The sequence below is a fragment of the Notolepis coatsorum genome, assembly GCF_963971535.1.
Source record: "Notolepis coatsorum genome assembly, chromosome: 1".
NCBI classification, from domain to species: Eukaryota; Metazoa; Chordata; class Actinopteri; order Aulopiformes; family Paralepididae; genus Notolepis; species Notolepis coatsorum.
This window is the reverse complement of record NC_140165.1, coordinates 277,343,301-277,367,901: the sequence shown is the minus strand read 5'-3', so window position 1 is coordinate 277,367,901 and position 24,601 is coordinate 277,343,301. Positions and strand designations below refer to the sequence as shown.

Here is a 24,601-nt window from a genome sequence, read left to right as displayed (position 1 = left end):
ACTTGATGTCAAGGATTCCTGAGGTTTCTTTATGTGTGTCCAGAGAGACTCTTGCAGCAGGGTGTATGTAGCTCCTGTGTCCAGCAATGCATTGCACCTCACTCCACGAACCAATATTGGAACTACAATCTTACTTTGGTGTCCTTGAATGCTGGAGTCACTAGGGGAGTCATGCATGAGTGTGCTTACATACCCTGGTCCTAGTCCCCTGTAGCTCTCCTTTGGCTGGGGGGGATCCTTACTCGGTTTGGGTCTCTTTCCCCACTCTCTGTCTCTACTTGCATTAGCATTGACTTTATCCCAATAGGAAGACTGACTAGCCCAGTCAGCTTCAATGAGAGTCCCGATTCTCACCAGCTCATCAACTGTGTGGGCGGTTCCTCTAACACTACTAGCTAACTTGGGATTGCAGTTGCGCAAAATGAGATTGACTATCTCCTTTTCACTGTAACCTGGCCTCCAACGCATACACAACGCCCTATATTGGAATGCAAAGTCTCTAATACTCTCCTTTTGGCCTTGAATCCGATCCCGAAGCCTTTTCTCTCCTTCCGCCTCAGTCTTCTGAGAGGAATGACCTTAGAAATGATGACTTAAACTGTGCCCATGTCTTGACCCTTGACCTTTCCACCCGCCACCAATCTTTGGCGGTGTCCTTTAGCACAGTATTTAGGGTTGCCAAAATACCTTCGTGGGTCAGCTGATGAAGGGCCAGGAACTCCTCACACTTCTCTATGAATGACAGCGGATCAGTGTCGTCCTCTGGACCACCAAAGCAAGGAAACTCGACTTTCACCGGCAGTTTGTAGCTGTGAACAGGTGCTCCCATTTCTCTCCTCGAGCTCCCTCTGAACTCAGCAGGCTCGCTCCTAGGGTTGAAAACAGAAAAGTGAACAGACGGTGTATCATCCCGTACAGGAGTGCTAGTCCTCCTGATGGGGTTTTGTGGTTGGGCATTAAGCTGTTTGTCTCGTCTTTTCAAACACTCCACCATTGACTGTTGGATGTTATTAATATCGCTCTGAAAAGTCTGTTGTAGTCGTTGACATTTACGGTCAATGTAATACCTGAGCATGTCATCTTGTCTAGTTGTATTTATATGGAAAGCCTGGATCTCTCTTTCCACAGCACTCAAACGTGACTGAAGCTGTGTAATGTCAGTAGCTACTTCGGCTTCCCCCATCCCAGAGGTAGATAATGCGCCAGAATGGATAACAGTGACCTCAGGTTGCTGTTCCTCACTACCCCCAGAGCAGTCATCATTCACATATAAGTCATTAAGAGTCTCAGCTAGCTCCTGTACAGGATCTCTCCTTGTCACAAAAGGGCCAGCCGTGAAGTCTATGAGAGCTTCAGCAAGTTCTCCCTCTCCCTGGTCTGAGGCAACCTCTTCTTGGTCTGAGGCAACCTCTTCTTCAACAATACTCCCTGGAGTAGGAGAATGCATAGATGTAGCCATGGTATAGCAACCCCAAACTAACAAAACAAAACAAAAGCTCTTAACAACAACATGGAGAATATTTTACACAGTTTTTTTTTTTTTTTTTTAAGGTCCCTTCGTGGTTGCCATTTCTGTAACAAGCTTGATAATAATAAACAAACCTGTTCAGCTATAAAGAATGAGAGTACTGGAACAGTGTTAAATTCAAAGTGTTGTATTAACCAAAAAGAGGATCAAAATAAACGGGGCACCCCATAGCAACGTATGGTACAACAAAAATCATCTCAAACCAATAAGAACGGTCCTGTCAGCTTTACAGTCCATTAGCCCCAACATAAATGTTACCATGTATGTTTACCATGTATGTTTACTGTGTATAATGTTACCATGCCTATGTTACCATGTATGTTTACCATGTATGTTTACCATGTATAATGTACCGTGTATGATGTTACCATGTATGTTTACCATGTATGTTTACCGTGTATAATGTTACCATGCCTATGTTACCATGTATGTGTACCATGTATGTTTACCATGTATAATGTACCGTGTATGATGTTACCATGTATGTTTACATGTATGTTTACCGTGTATAATGTTACCATGCCTATGTTACCATGTATGTTTACCATGTATGTTTACCATGTATAATGTACTGTGTATGATGTTACCATGTATGTTTACCATGTATGTTCACCATGTATAATGTACCGTGTATGATGTTACCATGTATGTTTACCGTGTATAATGTTACCATGCCTATGTTACCATGTATGTTTACCATGTATAATGTACCGTGTATGATGTTCAGGCCTACCAGACCATGCAGCCTGCATGGTAGTTAGTAGTGTCCAATAACACTCAAACCTTTGAGTGTCCAAAAGGTGATAAGTCCTGGGTTGATCCACATCTTAGAAAAGGAAAGGAAAAAGAAGTAATCCACTGGGAAGCAACACTGCAGCTGACCTGTCCTTGGTTACTGAAGAATCTTTTAGGAGGCCTGGCAAAATCCCTCCTTCCTCTCACAATAGCAGTAGCAAACAAAACTCCATGAGGCCATGATTCCAATCCAAGATGGCCCCCTGCTGGTTGGGACCGCCCCTAACCACACCCATACCTGGAATCTTAAAGGTCAAGTGACCCAAATATGCTGACATTGGCACATCCTAACATATTGGGCCCACACTTCATTTATCAACACATTGACATCTTCTTCATAAAGTAACGCATGTTACAATGTACTATATAAATACCTGGTTCCCAAAGAGAGGCTTGCAGTTACACTATTAATCAGGTTTTAATCTGTTTCGGACACCATTCATACATGCATTGAATTGATTAACCTTTGGTTTATACCAGTGACACCTCATGTTCATCATCAGATAACGGTGCTTAAAAAGATAAATGCATTTTCTCAAATTCATTCATCAAAAACATCAAAGGCTCATTCAATTGATCAAGTCACGTCACGTCATCAAATCGATCAAACAGCGCATCTCCTCATTTTAAACCCAGTTACAATATCACAATAACGTATGACACTGTCACAGTGACAGTGATACAATTAAACAATCCACAGATTCAGATTCCTCATAATTCATATCCACAATCCACGCATAGACACTTCAATGGATGCTTGAATGAAACACAATCCGGGCGCTCCGTTAAGCAAATACACAGCGAAGAATATTAAACTAATCAGAGCCAAACGCCTGGTTTCATTCATAAAAAATATCCCATTGGGATTCACATTTGCAATGATCCGTTTAGTCCGTTATTAAAATAACTGTCTCGATCGCGAGAGCCGTATCCGTATAACTATGACGTCCATTATATAGGACAAAGTAAATTCATAGGCTGAATATGATTTATTATCAGCATTTTAGGTAGACCTATTATTTTACATTTCAAAAGCCCCCTCTAGAAAAACGAAGCACAAAAACATAATTCAGAATGGTATAATGGGATCTAGACTGAGAATTATTTCAGGAAGCGAGCTGGGATTTCTTTGCGAGGGTGTGGCCATGCAGGTTATCGAGCTAACTGAACTAAACTCTGCCCTCGACCAGGTTCAAACTTTCTGATCTGTTACCATAGCGACTTAGAAAATCCGACGTCGGGGAACGGAAGTGTCTGGCTTAAGTCAAGCTATGCTGAAAATTATCCGGCTAACTCGGTTAGCCAGATACGAGGAACAGGGCCCTGGTCTGCATCCCCTGCATCCCTTGTGTATTGAGCTGTACTGTACCCATTCTGCAATCTGTTAATAAAAAATGTCAATCAATCAGTATATTTGTTATTTATTTTTGGTATAGTGCAAGCATAATTTAATGTTGCCCAGTTGTAGCCTGTTGAGGGGGATCCACTATATAAACATAGTAATTATAATATCTACACACATGGCATTTGATTGGAGGCTAGTCTCACTTTGTCCCACAGCAACATTAGATTTGTGTATGTTGTTTGTTTGTTAAAAAATTACTTGAAAGTAACGCATTAGTTACTTTCTGAAGTAACTAGTTACTTTTATAATTTGTAAATGAGTAAGTAATTTTGTAACTTTTTGGAAGAAGTAACTAGTAACTGTAACTCGTTACTTTTTAAAGTAACTTGCCCAACACTGCTCTTGACACAAGGACTAACATAACACCAGACAACAGGTAAATCTGACCTTTTTATTTTGTTCATGTCAAACTTTGTTTCGTTATGATCACCCTGAGTCGGACGTGGATGATGCCATCTCTATGGACATTGTTTATGCCCATCCTGCACTGTGGCACATAGTCCTTATGGGACTCTGGTTGTTGATGTTATCTCTATGGACGTTGTTTATAACCATCTCTATTAGGGATGCCCCGATCAAGTTTTTTGCCACCGATACCGATCACCGATCGTCGTGAGCCATATCGGCCGATACCGATACCGATCGTTTTTGATTAAAAGAAATTAAAGTTTATTTTATATAATTTTTTTTTTTTATAAAATATATATATTATATAATTAGACTTGTACTTGTATTATCTGCGAGACATCGCCACCACGCAACAAGCTCCACTGTCTGTGTGTACTCTAGTAGCTTCCAGCTACAGCCAGGATTCTCCGGAGCTGCAGCTGGACCTATACTCGAGTAGCCTCGAGCTACGGCCAGGATTCTCGGTTAGACAATGCCTCATCATGTATTAAACTAAAAGTGAATAGTTGACTGGGTTATTTTGTAACGGTAGCTAAGCTAACGTTAGCTCGACGCCGACACGCCGTCCTCCCGTGTCTCACTAGACTAGACCCGTGTTTACATGCGTGCGGGAGGGGCTGGACTCGAGAGCAGACGCCGCACCACCGGTGTCTGAGACAGAACTCAGCGACAGCGAGTGATCGGGTTTGACGATCGGTGAAAATAAAACATTATCACCGATCACCGATCGCATATTTATACTGAATATCGGCCGATAACGATCGGTGGCCGATCGATCGGGGCATCCCTAATCTCTATGTACTTTGTTTATAACCATCTCTATGTACTTTGTTTATAACCATCTCTATGGACTTTGTTTATAACCATCTCTATGGACATTGTTTATAACCATTTCTATGGATGTTGTTTATAACCATCTCTAGGGAACGTTGTTTATAACCATCTTTATGGAACGTTGTTTATAACCATCTTTATGGAGCGTTGTTTATAACCATCTTTATGGAACGTTGTTTATAACCATCTCTATGGAACGTTGTTTATAACCATCTCTATGGAACATTGTTTATAACCATCTCTATGGAACGTTGTTTATAACTATCTCTATGGAACGTTGTTTATAACCATCTCTATGGAACGTTGTTTATAACCATCTCTCTGTTATGCCTATCTATGATTTTCCTTGTATTGATTATTATTATTATTATTATTATTATTATTCCCTCACTGTATTTCTTTACCAAATTATTGAACCACCTCAACACCTATTGTACGTGTGACCATCCGTATTGAGGGATCTCCCATTGAAATGCCCATCTGAGATTTCTTCCCTTTTTTCCTATTTAGATTATGAGTTTTTCCTTATCTTCGTTGAGGGTTAATTCAGGGGGTGTTGTTCCAATTGTAGGCATGTGAAGCTCATTGAGACATGCGATTGTGGGCCATACTTGACTTGAACGTACTTATAGGTCAAACGACTCTGGACTTAGACCAGGGCTTACTGAAATACCATACATGAAATATGTGAAATACTGTATTCTTAGTGATTTTCGTTTTGTATGAATGGCATGATTTACCCACACGGCTGCCAATGATACATTTGAGCAAACTTTCAAACAAGTAAATCCACATACAAGCATCTCTATGGGCGTTGTTTATAATATATGAGTCAGTAGTGTACATGTAAGTAGGTATCACAGCGCATGACTAATGTTTTTTTGTGAACGATGGGTTTTATAGACGTCGGATGTTTGAATTACAGAGATCTTGAGGAAACTCCCACTGTGTGATAATAGAATCATGTGGCTTTGATATAGTATGTGTACTGTACTGAGAGCAAAGAACCTGATTGGTTATCAAGGTAACTGGCGACAGATAAGAGTCAGAAGATTACGTATTGTTTTGTGCACCACACACAAAAAGAACATGCACAAACACACAAAACACTAGGGACATATTCCCAGTGTTGGATAATGTTTGATACCCCATTTTTCCATGTCTCAAGGCTCAGAAATCTATCTTTAATGTGTCTCCTCCTCACTGTCTACACCTCCTCTTTGTGACTGAAGTGGATTTAACTGTATGAAGTGGATTTAACAATAAAGGATCATCGGTTTCACCTAATCGGCATATTTCATGAAAACTACCAATCTTTTTATAGCACTTTAAATGCAGCATAAAACAATAATTTTACATTATGAGGAAGCACAGAATAACCGGCATTCCAAATTATCCTACAGGCAGAAACCCTTGTTGCTTTTGCCATGAAAATAGCGGGTGTTGTAAATGTTGTATGTACTCTGCATTGCTAAAGTACATTTAGTAAACGTACTCTTAATTAATGAACATGAAGCACCTCTTCAGAAACAACACAGCATGCTTCATATTCACTCTGCCTGGATCGCAAGGCCATGTGACCAGATGTCAACCCGCTAAGGTAAATAAAAGCGCTAGATTTCCTTTGTGTGGTGGGACCCATTCCGCATGGGTTGGGCAAGTATCGGTTTTGGGCTGGTGCTGGTTTGGTGCGGCACACAGTGACATCACTACCTATACTGTAATACTGTGTTTCCCACCACACTCATTCAGCAGTGGTGGCCCCCACTGATGGCAAAACAATGAAAATGTATCTTTGCATATTTCGTATGCCCAAAACAAATGACGATATGATTTACTCCCGTATCGTTGTGATACAAGTGCGCTAGGTGCTCAGGAAGAGTTGATCTGATTTCTGCCCCCGCCTGCCGGTTGCAGGAATCGAACCATCAGGCGGGGGCAGAGCAACAGGACAACAGATACAGTAGCAGAGGTGTGGACTCGAGTCACATGACTTGGACTCGTGGCCGTGTTTTGTTTACTTGTTAGACTGTCATGGCGGCGCCCAGCGTACACATGATATCTTTTGTTGAGCACAAAGAAAATAACGTTTTAGTTGAATGTAAATTATGTCTTGGCTCAAAGAACCTATCTACTGCCCACTTTGTGTGAAACAATCCGACAGCATCCATCAATTTGTGCGAGAGAAGAAGTGACGTTACGAACGTTAATAACGACGGATTCAGTGGAAAATTATACCAAAGATTGCTTCGTTTGCTTATAAACAGTACAGTACAGCTCAATACACACAATTGTTAAGGGGATGCAGACCAGAGAAAGACTTTAGTCTTGTTTACATCAGGGTCCCCCATTTTCAATTCATCATAACATGACATACACGACATACAGTTAGACAGTACTGCTACATCTATACATTTATGACATACCAGATTTGCAAATACAGTACTGTTTGTGATACAAAAAGTCTAAAAAAGAGTATATACATTTGACGTAGAAACTGTACATTGGAGGTGGTTGGGTGGGGGGGGGGGGGGGTTGGGTAGGTGGGGTGGGGGAAACTGTAGAACTGTACAAGCAAAATTGTACATTGGAATATCGACGAAACCATACTTGGTTCTAAGAAGAGGGTCTCGTAGTAATAATAATAATTAATAATAATAATAATAGATTGAATTTGTAATGCACTTTTTGTTTGCTGGGATCCCAAAGTGCTACACTACAGGGTTAAAACATAGTTAAAAAAAAAATAGTTATTAGTAAAACAAATAAAATAAAATGCACAATAAAAATAGAACATAGTTAATTTAAAAACATAGTATAAACAGACAATTTAAAAACATCGGCACAAGAAAATTTAAATAAAAAGCTAACAGTCAAAGGCCTTTTTGAACAGGTAGGTTTTCAGGCCTGCTTTAAAAGAGTCCAGGCTCTGTGGTGCCCTCAGCTAGATGGGGAGGCTGTTCCACAGGCGTGGTGCAGCTGTGCAGAAGGCTCGTGTATTCTTGGTTTAGGTAATTTACTGTACATTGGAGGGGGTTGGGTTAGGACATTTACAGGGGCCAGTTTCTAATTGCAGTCTCCTGTAGGTGTTCTTTGAGAGTGGTTTTGAAAGTGGGTAGTGATTCACATTCCTTTACAGCTTTGGGTAGGGCATTCCACATTGATGTGGCATAATTGCGAAACGTGTTTAGTCCCTTGTTTGAGCCGAATCTGGGTTTAACATGATTTGTGGAGCTCCCTCTGGTGTTGTGGTCGTGGTATTCACTGACCTTTGGGAAGTATTTTGACATGTACATGGGTATCTTAGTCGTGTAGTGTATCTTGTAGACCAGGCCCATTGCAAGTTGCTGTACTCTGTCTTCTACTCTAAGCCATCCTAGGTAGTCAAAGTGGGCAGGGGTGAGGTGGGTTCTAGGAGTAAGGTCAAGTAGTAGTTTGACCAGTTTGTTTTGTGATGTTTGTAATCTTGTTTTTAGCGCCTTTGAGGTACTTTGGTACCATGAGGTGCAAGCATAGTCGTAGTACCCTTGAATGAGTGCTCCTGCCAGAGTCTTCAGGGTATTCTTGTTTACCAGAGAGGAGATCCGGTACAAGAATCGAGTTCGTTGGTTGACTTTTTTGATTACATTGGATGCCATTTTGTCACAGGAAAGATTTGCCTCTAGGATGGAACCTAGGTATGTAATTTCGTCTTTCCTTGTGACAATATTGTCACCCACTGTAACTGAGAAGCCGTCGGTCTTGCTGAGTTTGTTATTTGATCCGAAGAGAATGGACTCTGTTTTACCCAGGTGTAGTTTGTTATCAGCGAAGGTGCAGATTCTGCCGAGTTCTGAGCTGAGGGTTTTTTCAACCTGTAACTTGTTATTGTCAGAGACCAGCAGGGCTGAGTCGTCCGCGAACAAGAACAAGTTGCAGTCACAAGCTAGCTACAGTAGTTACCGTAAATCAATGAGCCATCGACACAGTCAGTGTGGTAACGTTATCATTACATCCTAGATTGATACACGGCTGACTAGGCAGTTGGTAGTCATAGTCTTGTCTTATAAAATAAAACAATCAGCAATGTCTCGGTTGATGAATGGCCAGCAGTAGTCTAACAGTACTTGTATTTGTATTAACAGATTGCAGAATGGGTACAATACAGTATGGCTCAATACAAACAATTGAAAAATACTTTCGTCATTGATCCAAGGTAGAAAGAGAGAACTCTCACACGAATTAGGCCCTACCTAATTCTAATACCTAATAAACTACCTAATATACGAAATGCAGAGATGCCTTGTCATTTCAGTACAGATTTTTTATACCCCAAAATGTATAGATATGATTTGTTATACCCCAAAATGTAGACTAGTTAGTTGAACCGAGGTCTGCTATTATGGATCATGTGCCATAGACTGTATACAGGGCAGGCAGAATAAATTAAATTAATTATTGGTCCAAGTGGGAAGACAATATGTTGGTTATTGTTATCCTACCTTTAAAATGGATATGGTGATCCTTATTCTTTTTTTTTCTCCATATACTCATGAACTAGTTTTCTCAAGCAGCTCTTGCCCAAATGTATCTAGTTGTGAGACTAACCCTGATTCTGAATATTATGACATTTATAGAAATTAGATTATGTTTGCCAACAAGTTGATAATGATTTTTTTGGTGAAGCGCGTATTATGACTTGTTTAGGACTCGAAACTCAAAGGTTAGGAGGACTTGGGACTCGACTTGGGACTTGTCAGTCTTGACTTGGGACTTGACTCGGGACTTGCCTGTCTTGACTTGGGACTTGACTCGGGACTTGAGTACCAAGACTTGAGACTGACTTGAGACTTGCAAAACAATGACTTGGTCCCACCTCTGCCTAGCAACAGGACATCAGACACAGTAGCTGTACATGTAAAGTGAATGGTAATGAGCAACAGGACTTCCTGTACAAGCTCTCACACCAGGAACACGCATTCCTGATGTGTGCACATCCTGCCTTCAAATGGAGCATTAGTGAGAAGAGCTTTGTGGGGCTGCTGCTGTGTTAATGTAGGCTTGTCAGAAGCACAAGAAAACTCAATGAGAGGGGGGGGGGGGGGGGGGGGGGGGGGCGATGACTATGTCCTTATTCTCACTTTTCTCGCTGTCCACTTTATTGTGTCATTGTTTCTTTCTAGCGAGGAAGGTGCATGTGACGTCTAACTGCTCCCACGGGTCGCTCTCTAAATTTCCTGTTTGTCTCGGCTCGGGCTGGAGAAGCGTTTCCTCGCATCGGTGCTCATATCAGCGGCAAGCGCCCGCAGTCTAATGTACTTTTAGGGGGGGCGGGGCCTACTGTGTAGAACAACATGTTGATAAGAGAGGGAGAGATATTCCAATTTTGTATCTTAATCTATAATGATGCAATAGCTGACTGATTCATGTGCCTTTTGTCGGCTTATCATAGGGTCCATGTTCTGGTATATTTGGCTCAAGGAAGTGGGATTATGTAATAAGTGAGTGTGTGCACCTCCGTTCCATGTATAAAGCACTAGATCAGAGATGTAGTGCACCTCCGCTCCGTGTATAAAGTACTAGATCAGACATGTAGTGCACCTCCGCTCCGTGTACAAAGTACTAGATCAGAGATGTAGTGCACCTCCGCTCCGTGTATAAAGCACTAGATCAGAGATGTAGTGCACCTCCGCTCCGTGTATAAAGCACTAGATCAGAGATGTAGTGCACCTCCGCTCCGTGTACAAAGCACTAGATCAGAGATGTAGTGCACCTCCGCTCCGTGTATAAAGTACTAGATCAGAGATGTAGTGCACCTCCGCTCTGTGTATAAAGTACTGGATCAGAGATGTAGTGCACCTCCGCTCCGTGTATAAAGTACTGGATCAGAGATGTAGTGCAGAGGAACTCTGTGGAGGCACCTGTTTGATTTGTGAAAAAAACACTGTCTACTTTTAACTCAATGGAGGCCAAACTCGATAAGTCGGGTTAACTCGCCATGCGTTGGGCACCAGACCCGAGATTTCTCGGGTTTTGGTCGTTTATTCCTTTATTCATTATTCATCCAGGGACCTTGGTCTTACCATAGGGAATGAGTCTGAGGTCGCCAAAGTATACCGGCCGCATCCAGCTAGACGGCGGTATCGAGCACCATTTGTAACCTTGTATCTTGGCCTGTGTAATGGCCAAATGTCTCCGGTTTCATTTTTCCTTGTCGGGCGAGGGGAGCGGTTCTCCCGGTTCCATTGAAGCGCGTAAAATATCCCCGATCCATATGTTGTGGTGGATTATGCCGTCGACCAAATGGACATTAGATGTACCAGATGGCGATCAAACAATTGGAATATTATTTTTGGAATAATCCCGATCACAGGTAAGGACGATCTGACATACATTTTTGCTTGATCCTGCAATGCTTTTATACCGATCGGGCTGATAAGCGTTTTTAGTGTTCAATGCGAATGCCGTTACTGACAATCAAATAATCAGAAACGACCCCCCCCCCCCCCTTTCATGCATTCATGATGGAACATAATACCTATGATATAGATTTGATTTCGGAATAATAGCGTGTACAGGCAAGAAACGGCAACGTCTATAGTGGAATTGACGTATAAGGCTATAACTCAGCATTTCATGAATTACCCTAGACCGCTCTAAAACCATACTTATATTCACCACGGTATAACACGGGAACGTATGGATGGAAAATATATTCTTTTTCACATATTGAACGATAGATGGGTGAGCAATGACCGGAGTGTTGAATGTCCCGTGACTAAGACGGGGAGGACGTGACCCTCTTTGCGCCGCCCCTGTGCCTCAAATAGATCCGCTATCAGCTCTATCTTTAATCTTTCAAAATGTTCAGTTGCTATCGCTATTAGCTCTATCTTTAATCTTTCAAAATGTTCAGTTGCTATTGCATGCACTCATCTGTGTTTCACTACACACATGAGTGCATGCTTACCAACTGTCCGTCTGCAACACTACTATCACCAACATCTAAGAAGGGAGATCCCCCCTTGAATGGCCCTTCTAAGGTTTCTCTCCTCCACACTGCCTGTGGAGCTTTTTTCCCTATTGTTAGGTTTTAGTGAGTTTTTCCTTACCTTCGCGTGGGGTATGTCTGGGAGTGCTTGCATTCTTTCATTTATTTGCATTCATCTAAAAATGTTTGGACCTTATGGTGTTCTTGTTCTGTTCTTGACTTATTGTTATGTTTTCTTCTTGACTTGTTTAAAGAAGACCTGTACGGCCCATGGGGACATTAACGTGTGTTGTCGGGCCTTATAAATAAATTTGATTTGATTTGATTATGTCAAATGGGCCATAGTATTGTATCCATAGCTCTAATATAGAATATAGTTATAGCTCTACAAACAAGGTGACGCACTCCTATCGTTTAAAGCGCGGCCTAGCTACAGCGGGCCCCGACTAATAGCTGGCTCTGAATGAGTTACAGGGCGAATGCTGGCCCATTTTAAGAATGCACACAATGTTATTACTGTGCCTGGAGAAAGTTCAGTCAATATTTGTGAGCATGCACCACTCTCTCCTGAAGCTAGAAATCTATATTCTATAATGTGGTTTCTTCTTTATTGTAGTCTGAACCGGGGTGGGTGTAAGAGCTCACACGGACATCGTCTGTGGCAGCCACCCTACATCCAGGCCACGTCACAGATTTGAGGGTTCTCTCTATTATATTAATCCCTATGAATATTCATCACAGGAATAACTTACGCATATTATATGAATTCTTAAAATGGGTTGAATTCCTCTTTAATGTAAAACCGATGGCTTTTTGAGCACGGTAGTGTGTTTGATTAAGACGGTCTCTCCGAAGAGCAAGAACAAAATAAAACGCAAAACGTTTTAAATTTATATTAATGATGTACTACAATGGCATGCATTTGTTTTCCATTCAGAATGAATATACAATATAGCACATTATACTAAAAAAACAACCGAAAACACTGAGTGCTGGAAGACTAATCATACTTGTCATAGTGATAATCACACTAATATAAAAAGCAGTGCAATTAATGAAAAATGGCATTTGAAATTCACAAGCCACCTCCAATATTAAAGGAACACGCCAACATTATGGGAAATGCATGTTGCCGTCTTCTCCAGAGTCAGACAAGAAGATGGATACCAAGTAGAGAGCTATCCAGCTGCAAGCGGATATGGACCAATAGCCTAGCATAAAACTCTGGGAGAGATGCTAGGCTAGTGGTCCGTATCCACTTCCATTAATTTGTGCTAGGCTATCTTGCAGCCAGATAGCTTTCTACTGAATGCTTCAGACGGCAAGCCCATTACCCATGATGTTGGTGTGTTGGTTAAAAAAAAAAATATATATATATTAACCCATTCTCCGCCGATGACGTGTTAACACGTCATTCTCCGCCATGCGTAATCTGCCAATGACGCCGTAAGGCGTCTTTGAGATCAATATTTAATATTTTCGTCATGGTATTCATATTTCACCCACGGAGTCTTGGGTGATGCTGTGGGACTCGGCACAACTCTGCAACGCTTCAATACCGCCACCAGGTGGCCGATCTGCGAGTTGCCAAACAGGAAGTTGCCCAAACCGGAAGTGGTCCGTCCCCTATTTTCGTCCGGCCACTCGGTGATCGTCCCGGGGCTCAATATAGATACAGTCGATATGAATCTTTGCCAAAACTCAATACTCAACATGATTTGGACGTGTATTAGTAATATACAAACCGGAAATGGATTGCATCGATCAACATCCCATAATAGCGATCTTTTTGCTCCACTCTCATCCCCCAACGCTACGAGGAGACTGGGGTGAGTTTCAGCGTTTTTCTTTACCATTTTCGATACAAACTGCTCTGATCAATATATCACCCATACTACATGAATAATTTAACGTCGGTCATTGAATTATAAACGACCCCTCCGTTCACCCGCAGATGACCAGTCATGACGTTTAGGACTATGTACAGTTGAAATTTTTAATATAACATTGATCGGTATCCCATAATAGCGATCTTTTTGCTCCACTCTCATCCCCCAACGCTACGAGGAGACTGGGGTGAGTTTCAGCGTTTTTATTTACCATTTTCGATACAAACTGCTCTGATCAATATATCACCCATACTACATGAATCATTTAACGTCGGTCATTGAATTATAAACGACCCCTCCGTTCACCCGCAGATGACATGACGTTTAGGACCATGTACAGTTGAAATTTTTAATATAACATTGATCGGTATCAAACTGCATTTGATCATCTAATATATGCATTTAGGCCTATATCTCACGTTCTATGAAATACTGCAGAAAACGATAAAAACATATTTATACTCTAGACGGTATTTTAGTATGAAAGTGTGAATGAAAAAGTAAAACGTTCCTACATCCTGAACGATAGATAATTGATGTTGAATGGGCCATAGTAATGTCAATTTAGCAATACAATTTAAAAAGTTATAGCCCTGTAAAGAAGGTGAACATCTCCATAGACAAATAGCGCTGGCGGAGGATGGTTTAGGATGGATATAAGCCCGGCAGAGAATGGGTTAAGAACTACAACACTCGTATTGAGTGACATGGGGAAAATATGGCACATTAAAAAGTAAATGGTGTTACTTTCTTTAAAAAAAAGAAAATGTTAACCTACTTTTCTTTCACCTCCTTTTCCTTGAGGAAAGCCGTGGGAAGCTTTTTGTAAGAGGAGACATGTGCCATATTAGTCTACAACTTCTCTTCTTACAGTAATGATCTAGGTTGGACAGAGCAGTAGCCTCCAAGCTACGTTTATTAGTCCACTTCTCTTCTTACAATCATAAGGTAGGCTGAACACAGCAGTAGCCTCCAAGCTACTTTCATTGTTTCCTCAAAATGGGACAAATATGATGAGTCGGTGTCATCATGGAAACGTTTACCACCCGTTAACACCGGGAGACTAATCGCATAGCCAGAAGTGGCGTTTGTTTGCGGCCTTGTATGACCTTGCAGTGGGCTGTCACAGGTAGCACAGTGTGAATGTTGAATTGAGATAAATGTAATAAATTCAACCGTACCTCCGCTGTTCTTCTTAGATGACCCAAGACATGGCCTCCATCCTCCAGCTGCTTCTCCCCTTGACCCAGGAAGTGAACTGCCCGGAAGGGTCAGAGGTTACGGGGCAAAAGGAGGACCTGCAGGCCATGCTGCACCAGCTGAAGGGAGTGGCTCAACACCTGGCCAACGCTCGCTGTCCTCAGGTGAGAGACGGGTCACAGGATCTAAACTAGTACCATGATATTTTGACATAGTGGGCCTTTAACTAGAAGTTTCAGTCAAATTTAAATTTAAAGGTCCCATGCATTATAAATGGCCTTTTCCAGTGTTTAGCATTATTTCCTAGCAATTGGGGATTATATCAATGTGGTCTGTGTCGTTAATTATCATATTGACTCATCAGTCTAGTCTCGAGTTCACGAGATCTTCCCTCACTCAACTAAGCTGTTCTGATTTGACTCTCAATGCGACGTAGCTGATCTGCAGTAACGCCCCCTCTATGGTTGTAGCGCATAATGTGCTGTAACCCGACACACTCAAACGGGTTTTGACAGAGAGGCAGGGAACGAGAGAGGGAGAGAGAGAGATAGAGAGGGACCGGCGGGACCGTGCAGAAATGTGTCTAAAAATGTGTGTGCGCCATCTCTCTCCCTAGTCGGAGCATTTACACACAAACTTGACTGCGTGTGTGTCGGGACGCATCTCTCCTCTCTCTCTCTCTCTCTCTCTCTCTCCCTCGTCGGAGCATTTACACACAAACTTGACTGCGTGTGTGTCGGGGACGCTCCTCTCTCTCCCTCGTCGGAGCATTTACACACAAACTTGACTGTGTGTTGGGACACATCTCTCCTCTCTCTCTCTCCTTCTCTCCATCTCTCTCTCACTCTCGCTCTCTCTCGTATGTATCACGCTGTGTGGGTGACTGTCACTCAAATCGCTTATGGGCGGAGCCCATCCAATAACAGCCTGAAATCCTGAGGCTGAAAAATTATGCTTTTGAGTACTTCATTCGAAATATAAAACAATGAATTCTTTTGAAAAAAAAACTTACAGATGGCTTCCATAGACTCACAGGAATTGTGTAAAGTTGCCCAAATAGTGCAAGGAATAGTAATGCATGTCCCGTTTAAAGAATGTATCATGCAACTTTTGCCTAAAGAATCTTATAGGGATGCACCAATATCCCCTTTTTACAGCTGATACCGATTTTGTACAGTATTGTTTGTGCTGATACCAAGTACCGATCCAATCCATAAATATTTTTTTATCAAATTTTTATTTTACAAACACAGTAACAACAATAATAATAATAATAATAATAATAATAATAATAATAATAATAATAATAATAATAATAATAATGATGACAAAACCATAAGAAATAATGAATACTGATCTAAACTTAACTAATAAATACAAAATACCAATATACCAAATTAAAAATTTAAATAAAACACACCACAAACACAAAATACATTAGACATTAGACTATGATACTAATGTAACTGCAGTGAGAAGACAATTTTTTATTACATTTATTAAAATAGGGGAAAAAAGGGGGAGGGGGGGGGTGGAGACTCAATCACCACAGTCAGGCAGGGATGTCAAGGATTCTATGTGCTTTAAACAGGGAGCTTTTGACCAACTCGGCCGCCGCAGTCCACAGTCTTCTATGAAACTAGTGACAATAAAACGTCAATAACACACATTTAGTTGTTTATTTTTTTTTTTTAAACAATATATTTATTGGGTTTTAGTTTGCAAATTACAACATGTATATCAGCAGAGCAGTATTCAGCAAACATTTTCACCCCGTTCTCCCTCCCCTAACCCCACCCCACAAAATAATAATTAACTTCAAAAACAGGTTCACATAGGAAGGATACAGATTTAAATAAAAAATAAACATAAATAAATAATAATACAACCAAAATGTTTTACACATTAAGTAAAGGGTGTTTCTTGTCGTTTTTACACAATAATAAGAGTTGTCCCACAGTACTCCCCCTAATCCCGTTCTTGTTGAAGCAAGTTCCCAACATTCGTATTATGCTTTAAGAAGTACACAAATGGTCCCCAGGCATTATCAAAAATGTTTTGTTTACGTCTAACAATATACACCATCTTTTCCATTGACATATTTGAAGCCATTTCTTTAATCCACATACCAATTCTTGGTCCATCAACATTTTTCCAATTAAGAGCTATTACACGTTTTGCTTGTAATATGCACATATCTATAAATCTAAACTCTTTGCGTTGTAGATGTGGGGTGGTAGGATATAAACCAAGAATAAAAAGCTTGGGATTCAATGGCAACTTCTTTGATAAGATTTGATCGATCAGATCAATAACATCTTGCCAGAAGGTTTTCACTTTCACACATTCCCATATGCAGTGGAACAGTGTCCCCCTTTCCTCACTACACTTAATACAAGTTAGTTGTTTATTTTACTTCATTTTGTCTTATTGCATCCATAAATGTGCACATATTGCATATATAAACATAAAATTCAGAAAACTTGCAATATATTTTTTCTTAGTTTATATGTACATAACAAACTGGGAAAGTTTCATAGTGATATCTATTCAAATATGTTTTGCCTATTAGGGGGTATTACACTGTACTACACTGTTTGTAGCCTGTGTGTAGTTCTGTTCAGTTCAATAACATAATTATTATTCAGTTATCAGGCATTTGTTTAGGTCGTCTATTACTAATGGTTTAATTAGGTATTGTGTTTGCAAATATCTGTTTAAAAAAAAAAAGTATGGCATTTTACAATACAGAACTTTGAAGGCGTTTTCCCAAAAATTAGTTTTAAGAGTTTTTCCTCATACTCTGAGCCAGAAATCTCCACTTCAGTAGCACTCACATACACCAAACCTTCCAGTTCTATTCATATCTATGTTCTGAAGGTATTTACAGAAGGGTTTGTTGATATCGCATTCATACTAGGGATGCACGATAATTATCGGGCCGATAAGATAAGATAAGATAAGATATTCCTTTATTGATCCCCTTGGGGAAATTCAGGCATCATAGCAGCATGGGGGGAGGGGGGGGGGGGGTACAGGTAGTAAAACAACACAGTATACAGGTAGTAAAAAACAACACAGGCAGTGTAAACAATTTGATCAATATGGTCAATATAATTTACTATCTGACTAGCTGAGGAATATTCACATTATTCACAGTGTCACATAAGGTGCAGTATGCATGAGGTAGTGTTATAATTTACTATCTACTGAGTATACATTATTCACAGTATCACGGTATCCACTGAAATATACATTATTCACAGTATCACAGTATCCACATAGGGTGCAGTAAGCCTAAGGTAGTGTAGGTTGTCCTCCTTGGGTTCCTATAAGTCCCAGGTCAATGTCTGGTAGCAGTCGCTGTCGCTGCCCCCTGTTGTGGAGCCTGGAGGCTGCTAGTCGCTGCCCACTGTTGTGGAGCCTGATGGCCGCTGGTATGAAGGACTGTCCGAGGCGGTTAGTTGAGTGTCGGGGGGGAATGAGTCTGTGGCTGAACGAGCTTCTCATCTTGACTAGCTCGTCGTAGAGGGGGTGGTAGGGGTTCTCCATGATGGCAGCCAGCTTCCTTATCATCCCCCTCTCTACCATCACCTCAAGTCTAGGTAGCTCGACTCCCACCACGGAGCTAGCCTTCCTCACCAGCTTGTTGAGCTTGTTGGTGTCCCTTGAGTTGATGTAGCCTCCCCAGCATGCCACAGCATAGAAGAGGATGCTGGCCACAACAGACTGGTAAAAAGACTGCAGCAGTTTGTTGCACACATTGAAGGACCTGAGTCTCCTCAGGAAGAACAGCCTGCTCTGTCCCTTCCTGTAGAGGGCCTCTGTGTTGTCCGACCAGTCCAGTTTATTGTTCAGGTGTACCCCAAGGAACTTGTATGAGTCCACCATCTCCACATCCACCCCTCGGATGGAGATGGGAATCGGGGGGGGCCTCTTCTTGCCCCTCCGGAAGTCCACCACCAGCTCCTTGGTCTTACTGGTGTTGAGTTGGAGGTGGTTGCTGTCGCTCCACCCCACGAAGCTCTCCACCAGGGCTCTGTACTCCTCCTCATCATCGTCGGTGATGTAGCTTACGATGGAGGAGTCGTCTGAGAACTTCTGCAGGTGGCACCCGCTTGAGTTGCGGCAGAAGTCTGAGGTGTAGAGGGTGAAGAGGAAGGGTGACAGCACAGTTCCTTGGGGGGCGCCGGTGTTGCTCACCAGTACGTCAGACTGACTGTCCTTTAGTCTGACGTACTGTGGCCTCTCAGTGAGATAGATATCAGCAATTATGACGTCATCCCGATAAACCTGATAACGTTATTGATAGCTCCGATAATATATAATACATTTTTTGGTTAAAAGAAATCCGGTGTGGGTGGATTTGGATGAAGGGCGCTTGTTTTTATTATAGCCTCCTCCCGTTTTGCCAGTACTGTGTTACGGCTGATAGCGTGTGGTAGGGCTGGGCGATATGACGATATTATATAAATATCGGGTACAGTTCATTAACGATACACTTTTTAAACGTATCGTGGATATCGTGATGTTTTGCCCAAGAGGCTTGTGTCGCGTCAATCTGGTCCACACGTTGACACTTTTGAACAGCGCCGCCCCACACACACACTACTGCATCAAAAGTTACTACTTATGATAACAAAGGCATTCGTTTTGTGGCATTAACGTTATATAGTTACACTTTCAATAACATCAGCGTATTTACATAGCAACGACCGAGGTCGACCTAGATATAGCAAGCAAGCATTAGTCGTTCATATCTCAGCCCGTGCTGACTCAGTTGTGCCCATTCTGCGGTCTGTTAATAAAGTTTTCAATCAGACAGATGTATGGAAAGGCTTTTATTATAACATCCGTTGCAGTAAAATCATTATGCCTCCAGTCGTTTAGTCCTTCTGCGGAGCTAAAAGCTAAACGCTGCCATTGTTATTGTCATTGAGCTCTCCAATGGCGGAAGTAAAAAATGAATACGCGCTTGCCGATTGGTGCTAAGAACAGCAGGGCGGGTGCAAGCGATGTGACGTAATTGGCAGACGCGACTGTCAATCAAAATGATTCTGTTTGCCGACTGAATGAATGAGAACGTTATTAACAGATTGCAGCATGGGTACAATACAGTACAGCTCAATACAACAACAGTCAACAGCGGACTGGAGGATGCAGACCAGAGAAAGACTTTCGTCTTGTTTACATCAGGGTCCCCCATTTTCAATTCATCATATTTCATATCTAAATCATATAATATCTCATTGCTAAATATATGCAATATATAATCCAATAATCCAATAATCTAAATCTAATATATAATATAAAAATGCTAAATGCATGGGTATTTTATTTTGTCTTTAATGTTAGCTTGCAAACTCAAATACTGTCTTGGTAAGCCTCATAATGAATTTTGGGGGAAAAAAAGAAAAACATCGTGATGCGTATCGTGTATCGCCGAAAGGTCAGAAAATATCGTGATATCATATTTAGGCCATATCGCCCAGCCCTAGCGTGTGGTTTAGGAACAGGGAGTTTTTCACAAATCCAGCGCTCCCTTTCTTGGCTGTGACGTAGTCACGTTACATTCGGAGGCAGACAGTCGATCTGCCAATTGCGTCCCACCGCTTGCACCCACCTCTTCTTCTTACCACCAATCGGAAGCTCTCATTCGTTTATTTACTTCCGGATTGTCAGCCATTATTCTACTCGGAGCTAACGTTATCTCCCCGCCAGCCACATTGACAAGTACCAGTGCTTATACATTACTGGCAAATGTATGGAAGCAAATGAGTGCCAGAAGTATTTGAATTTAATCAGACACCGCATTTATAGCATTGAAAATAATAACTTTGAAAACATGTATTTGAATTTGAAAACATGTATCTGAATTTTTTCAGACACCGCATTTTTGTATCTGAATTTCTTTGCTCCGAATTTACCTATGCGAAATAAAAATGCAGTGTTAATAAAAAAAATCGAATGCATAATAAAATTCAATTCGACACCAAAAAAAAATTCGATGCATAATTGCGGTGTATATAATTCGATGTAAAAAATTCTATGCATAATTGCGGTGTATGGAATTCGATGTAAAAAAACCAACATCCGGGTTTCCAGCTGCAGAACCACAGAACCACCACAGCAGCAGCAGGCTGAGGCCCCTCGCTTCCATTGGCTGATTTGGGTCACGTGACTTTATTAACAGATTGCAGAATGGGTACACGTGACCGCCACAGGCCCTGATTGATTGATTGAAAACTTTATTAACAGATTGTAGAATGGGTACAGTGACCGATTGATTGATTGGTTGATTGATTGAAAACTTTATTAACAGATTGCAGAATGGGTACAGTGATGTCACAGGCCCGGATTGATTGATTGATCTGATTGATTGATTGAAAACTTTATTAACAGATTGTAGAATGGGTACAGTGACCGATTGATTGATTGAAAACTTTATTAACAGATTGCAGAATGGGTACAGTGACGTCACAGGCCCGGATTGATTGATTGATTGATTGATTGAAAACTTTATTAACAGATTGCAGAATGGGTACAGTGACGTCACAGGCCCGGATTGATTGATTGATTGAAAACTTTATTAACAGATTGCAGAATGGGTATAGAGGTGTGATAGGTGTGAGAGGTGGGATAGGTGGGATTGGTGTGAGAGGTGTGAGAGGTGGGATAGGTGTGATAGGTGTGATAGGTGTGATATGTGTGATAGGTGGGATCGGTGTGATAGGTGTGAGAGGTGTGATAGGTGTCCGATCACACCGATCCCACCTATCACACCTATCACACCTCTCACACCTATCACACCTCTCACACCTATCACACCGATCCCACCTCTCACACCGATCCCACCTCTCACACCTATCACACCTCTCACACCTATCACACCTATCACACCTATCACACCTCTATACCCATTCTGCAATCTGTTAATAAAGTTTTCAATCAATCAATCAATCAATCAATCCGGGCCTGTGACGTCACTGTACCCATTCTGCAATCTGTTAATAAAGTTTTCAATCAATCAATCAATCCGGGCCTGTGACATCACTGTACCCATTCTGCAATCTGTTAATAAAGTTTTCAATCAATCAATCAATCAATCGGTCACTGTACCCATTCTACAATCTGTTAATAAAGTTTTCAATCAATCAGATCAATCAATCATTCAATCCGGGCCTGTGACGTCACTGTACCCATTCTGCAATCTGTTAATAAAGTTTTCAATCAATCAATCGGTCACTGTACCCATTCTACAATCTGTTAATAAAGTTTTCAATCAATCAGGGCCTGTGGTGGTCACGTGTACCCATTCTGCAATCTGTTAATAAAGTTTTCAATCAATCAATCAATCCCGCAGTGCATCAGCCAATGCCCGTAGTGCAATACTCCAATTCAGCCATTGGGTGGGACGGTCACGTGACCCAAATCAGCCAATGGAAGCGAGGGGCCTCAGCCTGCTGCTGCTGTGGTGGTTCTGTGGTTCTGCAGCTGGATACCCGGATGTTGGTTTTTTACATCGAATTCCATACACCGCAATTATGCATCGAATTTTTGACATCGAATTATATACACCGCAATTATGCATCGAATTTTTTTTTTGGCGTCGAATTGAATTTTATTATGCATTCGAATTGTTTTATTAACACTGCATTTTTATGGGGCGGCTACGTGGCGTAGTGGGCAAGGCGCTCGCCACGAATGACGGAGACGCTGGGCTTGCCTGTTCGAGCCCAGCGCTCCACATTGCTTTCAGTTTAGCTGGTCGTTCATACTACACATTGGCCGTATTAGGGGGTGGGAAACTGATGGGTGGGGATCGGGCGTTGTGGACAGCGACTCCTACAGGTCGGTTGGTGCGCCTGCGCAGTAGAATCAGGAAGTGTCGGGGGCAGCGTGAGCCTCCCACGCGTTACTCCTCGCCACTGAGAGATCGAGCTGCGCAGGTGAAAAGATGAGACTGCTGTTACCTCAAGTACCGGAGGGGACTTGTGCTATGTATGACTTAGTCCACATTGCAGCCGGCTTGTGGGAGGCAAGAAACAGCGTTCGTGACAGGGGAGGGTTGAATTGGATGATACGAAATTGGGATGGGAGAAAATATAGAAAATGGGAGAAAAAGTGGATAAAAAAAAAACACTGCATTTTTATTTCGCATAGGTAAATTTGGAGCAAAGATACATGATTTTCAAAGTATTTATTTGCAATGCTATAAATTCTGTGTCTGAAACTATAAATGCGGTGTCTGAAATAATTCAGATACAAAAATGCGGTGTCTGAAAAAATTCAGATACATGTTTTCAAATTCAGATACATGTTTTTATTTTCAATGCTATAAATGCGGTGTCTGATTAAATTAAAAAACTTATGGCACTCATTTGCTTCCATACAAATGTCTTGTTGCACTTGTGGCAACGAGCGTTGTCAGCATCGACTTTAGTAAAATAGACCCAGACTTTTGAACGTTTCGTTCTGTCCGCCATGATGAGAGCAGAGCTGTCTGTACTCTGCAGCACCCGTGTGAGTGTGTGTGTGTGAGCGCAGCCCGCTCCTCGCGCAGGCAGAGACACCGAGGCAGGAGAGATAGAAAACGGCCAACAAGATTAGTTTGCGATGTTTAAATTCCTCAAAAAAAACCTCCATAATTTCTCGAGTACCGATAGCAGTACCGATGACGTCGGAGCTTATAAATACTAATAAAAAAAAAAAAAAAAAATGTATCCAAAAAAAAAATATATATACATTTAAAAAAAAATTATAATACAATAAATATCTGTTATCGGTATCGGTTATCGGCTTGAGGAGCATAAAGTTATCGATATCGGTGTCAAAAAATCAATATCGTGCATCCCTAATTCATACCCTGATTTATATCACATTCTATTCCTAAAAACATGGCGAAATATGGAATTTTACCATAAAAATGGACTGAATGGAGTATTTTCTGATTCATGGAGTGACAAAAAGAGATATCCAAAATCCCCTCTGTAATAACCTTTGGCTCTAATATGTCAACAAAATGAAACTATAATTTTGAAAATGGCTTTGCCTTTATCCAATGTTCAGATTTCTGTCCTGGAATTATATGCAAATTAGTGCATATTTAAGTAGATCATGCCTCATTTGCATATTTAAACATACAATTTCAGAAAACTTGTAATACAAAAAAGTCTTGTCTTAATATAAGTAATCAACTGGGGAAGTTTCATTGTGATATCTATTAGTTAAATTTGTTACCCTATTCACCTGTAGTGTCTCGCCTTAAATAACGTCCAGCAATGTCAGGGACTGATCCAATCCATTCATTTTACTGCGCTATATGGGCTTCTTAGACCATCAGTTTGGGGTCATCTCCATTTGAGAGATCTAACCTGCTGTGTGTCTGGGGCGGCTCCAGGGACTCTGACAGGCCATAACACATTTGTGAGCTCTTACACCCAAATTAGGTTTATATCCTAGCATTGCCCCCTGTCCTGAGAATTCTTACATTATGGGTGGTATTCCCCTTTTTAAGGATAGACTTCTAGGTAACTACAATGTTTGTGTTCTTATGAGCTGGCCAGTTTGGT

At 41.3% G+C, this 24,601-nt stretch overlaps 1 protein-coding gene across 2 annotated transcripts in view; it reads left to right on the top strand.

Annotated features, from left to right (window-relative positions):
• LOC311243740 (BICD family-like cargo adapter 1) overlaps window positions 1-24,601 on the top strand; it is a 95,112-nt gene that overhangs the window by 59,861 nt on the left and 10,650 nt on the right. For both annotated transcript variants that reach the window (XM_084333080.1, XM_084333081.1), the window contains one exon: window positions 15,029-15,193. In XM_084333080.1, the coding sequence (XP_084189206.1) occupies window positions 15,029-15,193 (165 nt within the window). The remainder of the gene's footprint in view (window positions 1-15,028; window positions 15,194-24,601) is intronic.